Consider the following 12173-nt stretch of genomic DNA (forward strand, 5'->3'; position numbering starts at 1 on the left):
TCGACTCTCAAAATCAACAAAACTCTGATCTCTTATCATGGTCACTTCTCAAACTCTTAATAGGTTAAGAGGCGTTCAGAAAAAATCTCTTTTTGGGAAAATAAATGATGACAAATTTAATTTTTTTCTTAAGATTGTGGATAGATTCATGAAATCCTTGGAACTTACCCTATTACCCTGCAAATATCTCCCACCTTGGCATATTCTGCGGAATTTACTGTAACTCTTTGTAAATCAAAAAGTGCCTCAACGCAAGATAAATTCTCTAGGCATTTTGAAGAAGAATGAATTGACAGACATAAATGTAGAAAAAGATTTGCAAAAAGTAGCTTCAGAAAAAACCATTAAATGCTAAGAAAGGGTCTGCATTAATGTGTCTTATACATAGATGATAGAAGCTAAACAAACTTAGAGAAGAAGCCTGTAAATTCAAGGGAGTTGTTTATTTGCCCTTTAAGTATTTGCATATACTAATTATCCACCTTGAAACGTCCAATCCAGAACTACTTTGGATCTGGTCTTCCAATCCAGCACCGATTGATGGGTATCACTGGCAAATATCCAATTGTCACGAGACCCATTTGGTAGATGCTCGTAGACGAGCATTCGATGGGATTTTTCAGCACAAAAGCCTTTCTATCACGACTCGATCCAGACCCTAGTACTTGATGTGTAAGACACTGTTACTGTTGGTATTTTGCACATGATGGTTTGATTAGTTTTTATTTAATAATGTTGGATGGTATTTAATGATAATTAATGGTGGTTAGTTATTTATGATGATGCTATGATTAATATTGGTATTTTAATGATGAGAATGTTTTATTAGATGTTTATGTGATAATAATAATAATAATATCGTGATCTGACAATTTCTATCGAGTATAAGTTGGTTGCAGCTTAACCGTCGAAGGGAGACATATGACTGAGGAGGAGCTTTCTAGCTTGCCGAGAGTGACCTAAGGAATGAAAACTTGTGAAAAAATATTAATTAGATAATTAATTTGAGGAATTAATATAAATTGATTAGAGAATTAAATGAATAAAATATAATTAATCAAAAATAAACAATCAAAGGTTGAAATTAATTGAGTAATTAAATTATAAAAAATGATTTAATTAAATTAGTGCACTAATTAAAATATGATAAATAAGAGATAAATTAAAGAAAATAATTCCTTGAGGAGAATATTCAATGGTTTAATTTATAATAATAAACTAGTATTAAAGTAATAATTATAATAGAAATAAATTAAATAGAAGTAATCAATTTATTAAATTGATAAAACATAAATATTAATATTGACATGCGTAATATTAATATTTAGAAGAAATTATATATTAAGAATATAAATGACATGTGAATTGGTGTTGCATGAAATTAGTTAATCATGCATATAATTAAAACATGCAATTGAGTTTGTAAATAAATTAGAATTACTGTTAAATTAGAAAGTATTAGTTAAGAGATAAACAAAATGGAGACATGCATAATTAGATAAATAAATATATATTTTAGTAATTAAATTAGATTTAAAATTAAAATAAATTATGAATACAATGATCATGCATTTGACTTCTAAAAATTAGTTAAATTTGGTATTTCCTAGATTTATAAAATTAATCTATATTTCAAAAACATAAAACAATTAGTTAAATTTAGAAAAACTAAATGCATGAGATATGCATATGAATTTGTGATTTATTTAGAATCTTATTTTTGAGAGTTCTATGATTATAACTTAACTTTTATTTAAAAATGGAATCATACATCATAATTGTAAATTAAAAAAAAATAGAATTTATTCATAACTTAGCCTACATATTTATAAATATAGGGAAGATTTTCTTATTCCACATCAAGATGGCTGGAAATCTCAATTATGATTTGTGTGAAGAAGGACGTCTTCCAATTGTGAGCATATCTTTCCCCATCTTCTCTCTCTAGGCTTTATTTTCTGACATGTTTAATAGAGTCTTCATTTAATTATTTCTTTATGTTTGAAAATAAACTTAATTGATTCAATGATCTCAAATCTTTAATTTTGAGTGTATGACGAAGCACAAGAAAATAAGAGTAGAGACTGAATTAGAATATGCTTTGTCTGCCATAAATTTATGGTCTGTTGCTATCCCTCTTCTCTCCTGCAGCCTACCATGCCTTCTCCATGTATTTTGGTTTTGAGACAATAGAAAATTGGGGAAAGAAGGGTGATGAAATTCTGTAGCCACATTAACCTCTCCTTGCCATCCATTGCCTTTTAAGTTCATAAATTTTAAGACAAAATAGAAATTTGTATTGTTGCATTCAACATTTATAGACAACTTCCTTTGACTTATGAATTCTATCGCACGTATCTTTAAAAATAGAAACTGAGTTTTAAGACAATTTACTGGGTTTTTGTGTTTCAAAGATTTCTAATTTCTGTGAAAATTTTAGTGAAATTGGGATCTGGGTTTTTAAGAAACAACTGAAACACTATGAATATATCATAACTGAATATGATATGTGCTCATCACTGAAAGTTGGCTTTTAATTTTGTAATCTTGTAATTCCTTAGATTTTAAAAATAGGGTTAAAGATTGGTTGTGAAATAAATTTTAAATTAAGTATTGATGTGTAAAATTACTAATAAAATAAATAAAGTTATAATTAGGAATATTAATCTGGGAGAGATTAACTTTTTTCATGTCCATGAAGGAATATGGTGCTTGTTATGGGCTAACTAGGGAAGGGTGAATTTTCCACCTACCCAATAGGGTAATGATGGCCACCATAATGATATTTATTTCTTTTTCTCCCTTCCATAACACATGTAGTTAAGCTCAATAGGGTGGTTGTTAGTTCTACATGAATGCATATGGTTCCATTCTTGCCTGTTGGTACCGGCTTGCTAGGGAGCTTCGTCATGAGGGACGGGAGCTTATGGGCATTCGAGAAGTGTAAGCTTCATTGGTTGGGCGGATAAAACGCCTGGGTCATATGTCCATCATCCGGTTTGGAGGTGGAAGATTGTCCAAAGCAATGGTGGCGACACATCCAAAGACAGAGAAACAGTGAATCAGTGGTTTCAGATAAAAATTGTAATAATTATATGATGTATATTGTATTGTTAAATTGACCAGAATGGTTGCATGTAAAAGTATGTAAAAGCGATAGAAGATCACCATGCAATGTAACTAACAAAAAGAAAAAAAGATAAAAAGTTACCAACATACTAACCCACTAACATGCATGGATTACTTTCTTTAGACTAGTTTGGTTTTACTTTTCTGCATGCATGCATGGTTATATTTAATTAGTTGATTTAATTATGTGTTTTATATGTTAATTTAACTCATATAATTTCATGCACATGATTACTTCTACGCATGCACATGTCTAATTTGACATCGTTGACATTTACGATTTATGCATGTTAATTATTAATCACGTGCATGTAAACTTTATTTTTTGGTACGTCAAATTTTAGTTGCATATTAATCATGATCTGCATGTGAGTTTCGTATGTTAATTGTATGAATGTTAAAATTCACCTAATTTTTGTGTATCAATTTTCATGTTCATCGCATATGCATTAATGTTAAATTAACTCTAAGTTACTATAATGATTAAACTAAGGTTAGGGCAAGTGGGTCCTTACACTTTCAATCATATCAAATTGAGATGATTTATACTGCCTACTGTTAGTACCTCTACCTTAAACTCTTTTGTTTCTTGTTCTGCTCTGTCAAGCCGCTTCGCTGCAATCTTTGTGCCCTCATAAACCGACCTGATTCCCCTGCTGCCGAGCTTGTTGCTGAAATTGTTTGTAGCATTTTCTGAATCCTTGAAGGAGAAATGCAATGTAGGCCCAGCAGTCCAATTTTGTGAATTGTCCTCATCCTCATCCTCATCCCTTCTCTCCTCTCTATTGCATTTTCCAGATTTTGCCATCCATGCCCCAAATAAGAGAAACAACACAACTAATCCACAACCAAAAACAATACTAATAACTATGGTTGAGTGATTAGAGCACTTGGAGATTTTATGAACTTTAATGTAAGTAGTGGAGACCCATTGGTTCTTTTGCAGAGAGTAGACATGGGACTAGAGATAACAGTAACCACTAGAATAATCGTCGAAGACATCATACCTAAAAAAAATAGCTTTGCAAGTGCAACTTTTTGAGGTAGAGAGTTTTAAATTCATCTTCTGTAATTGTTTGTAGCATTTTCCAATTCCCAGAATGGGAAACGCAACGTAACCCCTGCAATCCAGTTTTGTGAAGCGTCCACATCCTCATGCACATCCCTTTTCTCTTCTCTATTGCATTTTCCATATTTTTCCATCCATGCCCCAAATAAGAGAAACATCACAACCAATCCACTACCAACAAAAATACTAATAACTTTAATAGACTAATTAGAGCACTTGGAGATTTTCTTAACTTTAATATAAGTAGTGGACCACCAGAAGCTCGTTTGTAGAGAGTAGACATGGGACTCCAGATAACAATAACCACTAAGACTAGCTGCTGGACCTGAGAAAGGTCCAATTTGTACTACCGATAGAATTTATCACAGAACAACATGCCTGAAAATGCACCTACATCATACCAAAATCCTATGCAAAACTGTACCAATGGTCATTTCCAACCTGCTTAGAGAAACAACAACGACCAATTACATCGCTTCTCTTACAATTAGATAAGTAGATGTTTTGAGATCTCTTGGCATTATCATCTTGTTCTTCGTAAATCTCAATCATGAAAGTGTAGGAATATGTGACAATTGGGATAAGTAGGATCGATCCTGGATTCATTTCCTATTTGTTTTGGATTTAGTTTGTTTATCATTTTGGATATAGTTTGCTTTTCTTTATTTATTTATAGGCTAATAAATAGTATGTATATTTATAATAAACTTTTTATAAGGTAATAAATAGTATGTATATTTCTACTAAAAGTTTATTGTAAATTTTAAGATTGAAATTACATTTAATAAAAATTCTTTTGTAAAGTTTTTTGAGTTTTTAAAAAATTTAAATTACATTCGTTATGTTTTAATTAGTTATTTTAACTCTATCAAAACATAAAAAATAAATTTATCATAAAATTTATATAAAACACAAATTTCCATTGTCAAAATAATTTCTAATAATACTAAAATATAGAAACCTACTGAAATGATATTTTGACTATGAAAATAAATATCATAAATAACTACCACTATACAATAACTATGAATCATTAAACTTTGAACTTTCTTTTAAATGATATCTTCTTTGATAAAATTCACTAGAATAGACATAGTTAGAACATTTTTATTTTTCTTTGTGGTCATGCTGAGTTTTTGTTTTGAAAGATAAAAGTTCTCAGCACAAGTTTTGTTAAACTATTAATTGATTTGAAATATTATAGTAATTCATTCAACTTTATTGCATCTTCTACTACAATATTCAATGTACTTTATTCAATGATGTGTTCATATTTCTTAATCTAAAAAGCAATCTGTAATGAGAGGCGATAACAACATGCTATATATATTGATGTGTAAAAATGTTATGTGTTATAGCTATTATAATTTGGTATTTTTCAAAAAAGTAATTTATTTGAATCTAGAAGGCCGAAAAATGTACCAGTTACGGCCCAAAAATGTACCAGTTACGGAATCAATAATATTTTTATCTAACAGAAATAATATTTGTATCTAACAGAAATAAAATAAATGAAATCTCAACATCTATCTCTTTAAATTTTTTACAGTCCTTCCATTCTGATATTAGAATTATAATATCATTCCTTTTAAATTCTAAGTTGCCCGGTCGTGGATCGCAACTTAAGGTGTGGGTATGCTCCCCATGGTCTTGAGTTCGAGTCCCCAGTTGTGTTAACTCTATATGTGTTGCTACCTTATGAGCGGATTGTACACACGAGGGGATTAGTCTCGCTTCGGTGAGGACACCTCTAGATTCCATGATAGTGAATATAAAAATATGTCTTACACAAAAATTAAGAGATATAAATTAGGAGAGTAGATTAACAGGGGATTTATAAACCTATTTGTAAGTCCATATCTAGTTACATAATTAACTAATGATATATGAATGGAAGCAATAATATTTGTATGTAACAAAAATAAAATAAATGAAATCTAAACATGTGCAAGATATTTTCTATTGGAAATAGTAAAATCAACAAATCTGCTAAATTTGCTCTGCTACGGTTGTTGTGAACTACTTTGGATGGAATTATTATTGATGTTTAATGCAAAGGAAAAAAATCTATAAGACCTCAGATTGATTCTACCATGTAATAGAATATATCAATCCTACTAAAGCACTACATTGGATGGAATTATTATTGATTTTTCATACAAAGGAAAACAACAATCTATAAGACCTTAGATTGATTCTACCATTTAATAAAATATATCCATCCTTCTAAAACAAAACTATATATGGAAAAATAAAATTGCAAAATCTATAAGCTGCTATTTTGATATAGATTTCAGGTGGTTCTGCAGAAGAATTATAAGATATGTAAGTTTTATTATGTAAACTTGTTCAATATGCTTTAATTTCACAACTATGTTTGTTTTCAATATGTTTTAATTGCACAACTATGTTTGTTTATTAGTTCCTACCTGACATGGAACTATTTTGGAGGCTAAATTCTTAAACAGTGATTAAAGTGAAATGCCATGACCAATCAAAATTTCATCTTTCCTTCATATTTGATATTTGGTATATAATTGCTTCTTCGTCGAATGAAATTGCTTGTTTTTAAGACTATATTAATTTGAATTTTTTTAAACATACTCCTATTGGCTAGGTTTATGGTTACAGGTTTTTAGGACAAGGTTGTAGGATGTCAGGTAAAGGTTGTCGTCCTCTGATTGGGGTTTCAAATTACTTGCAGATCTATTCTACAATATCAATGTGAGAGAACACACAAATAACTATATCTCTGTCTCTACATTTGCAGGGTCATGTGGGTTTCGAGGAGCACTTTTCTTAGCTTGTGCATTTATTATTCACATGACAAACAAGGTCTCGAGGGTGTGAATTCTTGAAAGTCTCTATAGATTGTAGGTGCCAGATGGTGGTAGGATTCAAGTTTTGCTTGCATGCTGCTTTGAAGTGGCAATAACCGAAGAGTTTTGGAAGAAATACATTTATGCTTTTAACATTGGTTAATTGTAAAATAATTTTTTGTCTCTAATGATCCCACTTTTCAAGAAACGAAGTTTTCTTTCAAATTTTCATAATTCATTTCCTATGGCAGACTATATTCCAATAACAGAGAGGAGGGATCTATTGGATAGACAACTTCAATGCCCTTTCAAGATAGAGGTATGTGATTCTTCACTATGTGAGGTCTGAATAAAGGAAAAAAACCATTTTAAATACATATTCATCACTGCAAGTTTAATATTTCTTTAATCACATATAGGATGCATGACAACTTGGTAGTTACAGAATCAAAATCCTTTGTCTGATTAAGGTAACTAATATTCTTGATTTGCAAAATAAAAAGTGAAACAAGGTATTCACTTAAATAGTTTTTAATATTAGTTTTTCCTAAGGAGATACTTGATTTATAAAATGCATACACTGTGCAAGTCTTCTCTACTTATCTACTCTTTTGGTTTCAAATTGTTTTCCTTTGTATACCTTTCTTTTATTCTGCATATCAATAAAATCTTTCAATTTTTAGTCTGATTTAGTCGAGTTGTTGAATCGTAACTCTTTTCTACACAGTGCATTTGTACCTAAATAGATAAATATCTACATAGTGTAATCATACCTACATAGATAAATTTCATTTTTTTAGTAGAGCTTTTGGGTTGTCTTTGTTTTGATCGATCTTTGTTTTGCTCCAAATTTAACTATTTAAGACTAAACACAATACTGTGGTAAAATTTCAGGGCTACAAGAGGGAAAAAATGAAGTTAAGAATAACAAAAAACTGTAGGGCTTTTGATGGCACCCTATTAGGGTAACTAATTGTCTAAGAAATATCAATTTAAAATTTTATAAATGCTTAATTTTCTCCTTTGTATTTTCTTCTTAGCAAACAAGAGAATGTTATGATGAAATTTTAGGGCTACAAGAGGGAAAAAAAAAAGAGTTTTAGAATAAAAAGAAAATTTAGGACTTTTGATGGCACCTAACGAATTGTCTAAGAAATATCAATTTAGAATTTTATAAATTCTTAGTTCCCTTCTCACATGAAAAGCACCTTTAAACAATTAAATGATTTTTTTAATGTGGTCTTAACTAATGCTTAATTGATTAATTTAGGTGTTCCGTTGGTGTAAAATGAGACTTTAATAACATTTAGAATATTATTTATTTTTTCTTGTAAGTAGAATCCTTACAAAGAAGGATAAGGCCTTTTTCTTGATATCGCTGGCAATTGTAATTAGTGTTTTAAAATAGAGCCATAGACTCATAGGAGGTGTACTTGCATACCATGCAAGCTACCATGTTTGGAAACTTAGCTCATTAAGCTAATCTCCCTCACCATAGTTAATGTATATTTATATAAATTTTTCTTTTATATATATTTTAATATATGTTTTTGCATATTACTATCAGTTTATATCATTAATTTACTCTTATAAATACATGCATATTATCAACGTTGGAAACAACATATTTGTTATGTTGTAAATTGAATTTACAGATTATATTGATTCCATAGATTTATAACCCTATTGAAATTATATCTAAATGGCCAATCTATTCTTCTCTATAATTTGGATAAGATAATATGCAAACTACAATCCAACTATTTTATTTATTGATGCTATATCTTTAATGTTGTTGAATTACACATTTCATCACTCATTATACAATATCTGAACTGTTAATCAAATCATCATATATACAGAACTTATTGATGTTGCAGTAGATTAAACCATCAATACTCATATCTGCACTATATTTAGGTGTAAAAAACTATTTTATTTTATTTATCTTTAATGTACCTTTATTTTATTTATCTAAACAAATATAGAGCATCAATAAATTCTGTATATTTACACTGCAATGCAGCTATATAATTCATTTAAATAGTTCTTACACCTTTAAAAATTTAGTTCTTTATATTGTATAAATTTTGCAATTGGTTTAGTCTGTATGAATTTATCTATTTTATGGATTTATGGCTGCCTACGTTTTGTTTTGTATTAGTCTCTGGAAAAATTCAAATATCAAATATAAATCCATATTGATATGAGAGTCTTAAATCCATATTCTAACCTTTGAGACCACCCACAATCGTGAGCAGGATGAATATTAGCAAGGAAAAATGCAGACTCAGGAAGCCATTTACACAATCGTGAGCAGCATGAATATTAGCAAGGAAAAATGCAGACTCAGGAAGCCATTTACACAATCCGTCTCTTCTTCTGCCAGCAAATTTTACACAATTTGAATGGGTAATGGATCGAAGAGTTTGTATAAAACAAACCATGGTAATTGAATCTTTCAAATTGCAGGTGGCAGTTAGTATGTTATTGAGGTGGCAACCACAGATGGTAATGGGGACATCTAGCTGCATTGTTTTTTCTGGGTTAAAAAAATACTTAATCACTTTGATAAGCCTGACAGGTGTTCAAAAGTACTGAGACTTATATTTTCTTGGCAACCAAAACTTACCACTGTTTAGGCAATCGACAAACACACAAAACCACTATGCTCGAGCCACCGGGAAAATCGTTGGTAACGGGAAAAAACGAACTTACGGCATGAGACAGTTTCCCGACGTAGGGTGCCCCCACAGGAAATATCGCTGTCGGGAATTATGAAGCGATACCGTAAAAATTAAATAGTACCGATAAACCCCAAAAATCAGGCGTTAGACTATTCCGGTGGAGGTGCAACCCCACAGGGAATTGCCTATCGGCAGATAATTGCCGGAGATATCATACCTGAAAAAAGCAGCTTTGCAAGTGCAATTTTTGAGGCAAAGAGTTTAACATTCATCTCTTCAAACCAACTCTGCGGTCGATGCATTGTCAAAAGAATAAGTAAAATACGAAACCTGTTCCATCTCCAACAACTCATATTCTTGTGGACTGCTACTGATTGTGGACATCTCTGGACAAACGAGAGGACTATGTGGGACACAGACCAAACTGGGTTTGGAGGCATTAATCAGAGCGAAAGCATTGCCATCTCTTGGACAACTGCAGATACCATCGGCGCAGATACCATAGTCCCCACGAGTTCTTGGATACTCACATATCTTTAGTTCCTTATTGAAGTTTGTAAAATAGTCAGTTACAGACTTTCCAGTTATTGCATGGAAAGGATAGATCTGCAAATGCCCATCTGAATCGAACTTTAAGTAGAGGTAATTTTCAGGTGCAGGAAGAGCAACTGTAATCGGATTCGATGGAAATCCGACAGGATGGAAACTGAGAGCTCCATCACCGAGCTGTAGATAAGCTATTTTAGCAGTTGCCGGTTGCTTTGGATACCTAAAATACATTTGAGCGGGTGCAGGGGTCATGTACATCGCAAATCCATCCACTTTCAAGTAAAACCCTTGACTTGTATTGGTTGGAGAAATATTTGCAATAAGCTTATGTCCCACCTTCAACTTCTGGCCTCGCAGGAGCGTATCAGCGGGATGGTCGAAAGACTGCCACATGATTCCATTAAAGCTGTTCATGAGCACTAAGTTCCCTGTTTCTTCCATCATCATTCCTTGGAAAGCTTTAGCAGATGTATTTGTAGATCAGACGAGAATGCCATCTGCATCCTTCAAGGCAAGATTCCCAGTGGAGGTGAGTCCAAGGGTTGCGTCATCTTGCACTAGACGCTCTCTGTTTGCAGTCTACACCATTTGCAGATCACTTGGATCACTATAGTTAGCTTTGTAGATAACAAAGAAAACTACAAAAGAGTAGCCCGTGTGACAAGGAATGGAGTAGCAGAAGAATCCACAACCAAACCTTAGGCTCTCACCACCATATGAGATATTGTTTGAGAGAAGAACAGGTGTGACTGTGACTGCACTTAAGTCAACTGATTGACGAGTCCATGACTCTAAAGACTGGACATTATTAGTCCATGTGGTGCCTCGATATCCAGTTGTAGAAGGCAGAGCAAATGACTGTAGAACGACAGGAAATGATATAAAGAAGACACTAACAACTGCAAATATTGAAATAGAAGCTAAAGAGGAAATGAAAGAGTCAATCATCCTCATCATTCAAGGCAGAATATAAATCCAAAGGACAAAGGGTTTATCAGTAATAGAAGTAAATTTCATTGGCATGAAAATGAGAAGACATTGAATCCCAGTTCTTAACTTGATTCCTTTAGGCACGTTGGGTCATCACGATCCAATGAATTGTGCACGAATTAGTTCCTGTGTTTTATCGTGGAAATCAATTGTATCACTGCAGAATCACGACTCCACGCACGTTTTACTTTCTCTGTTTCTTCGTGGAAATCAAACCCATTGTCCAAGCTTTGACTAGCAGTTAGTAAAGTGAATTATGCCCCTCTCCTTCCAATTATCTTCCTGGATATTTTTTTAAAACATTATTGAACAACTCAAAAGTTAGTGCCTACCGAATCGTCGGAAGATTGTCACATGAATTCAGTTTTTCAATTCTTCAGTTCTAAATTAAAAAATAAAAAAAAATTCTTATTACGCCGAAGGCATTTTTTATATGTAAGAGGCGACCTGGCTGTAATGATCAACAGTTCACACAGCCTCTGAGAATGCTGCAAGAAGATTGAAATGCCTGCAGCCATCTGATCTTTACCGCCGGTTCCTTTTCTTTACAATGTGAAGTCGGTGCCTTTCCTGCAAACTCTGCCACTTTTTCTCACTGACGTCGTTGACAGCACACCATTTTTTTCTCAATCTACGGGAAATGTGCACACTTCAATAAAAAAGCGAAAGGAAGTCTCGAAGAAGTCAAGTATAAATATGTATTTTATGAGGAATAAAGTTTCCAATAATAGATCATAGAGGGTAATCTGGAATGTAGATAAAAAAATTAAAGCACAATCAAATATAAAATCATTAATCTTTTTAATTTATTTTTTATTGGTAAAGGCAGAGCCAGCATTATATTGATTATGCAAAAAATTTACAGAGCTAACATAGCTAGTGAATTTTTTAACAAAATTTATACTGGTAGCATCTATATGCCTTCTGGGA

The 12173-nt window shown here is 32.0% G+C and overlaps 1 protein-coding gene across 1 annotated transcript; it reads right to left on the reverse strand.

Moving 5' to 3' along the window:
* Positions 1–4188: 4188 nt before the first annotated feature.
* Positions 4189–11761, reverse strand: LOC131856707 (G-type lectin S-receptor-like serine/threonine-protein kinase At5g35370). The gene is made up of 7 exons (XM_059208599.1): positions 11659–11761; positions 10995–11152; positions 10740–10832; positions 10035–10637; positions 9922–9991; positions 9650–9782; positions 4189–4369 (listed from the first exon to the last, which is right to left on the reverse strand). The coding sequence occupies exons 1-7, from the start codon at positions 11759–11761 to the stop codon at positions 4189–4191; spliced, it is 1341 nt and encodes a 446-aa protein (XP_059064582.1).
* Positions 11762–12173: the final 412 nt, after the last annotated feature.

The sequence above is a fragment of the Cryptomeria japonica genome, chromosome 7 (assembly GCF_030272615.1).
Source record: "Cryptomeria japonica chromosome 7, Sugi_1.0, whole genome shotgun sequence".
NCBI lineage: Eukaryota > Viridiplantae > Streptophyta > Pinopsida > Cupressales > Cupressaceae > Cryptomeria > Cryptomeria japonica.

Excerpts from the sequence above, each read along its gene's own strand:
- LOC131856707 (XM_059208599.1), bottom strand. The coding sequence starts at position 11,761 with ATGGCTGCAGGCATTTCAATCTTCTTGCAGCATTCTCAGAGGCTGTGT. Across the intron at positions 11,153-11,658 it reads ATATAAAAAATGCCTTCGGC|TTGTTAGTGTCTTCTTTATA; the intron begins GTAATAAGAATT and ends CAATATTTGCAG. Across the intron at positions 10,833-10,994 it reads GTGCAGTCACAGTCACACCT|ACTGCAAACAGAGAGCGTCT; the intron begins GTTCTTCTCTCA and ends CAAATGGTGTAG.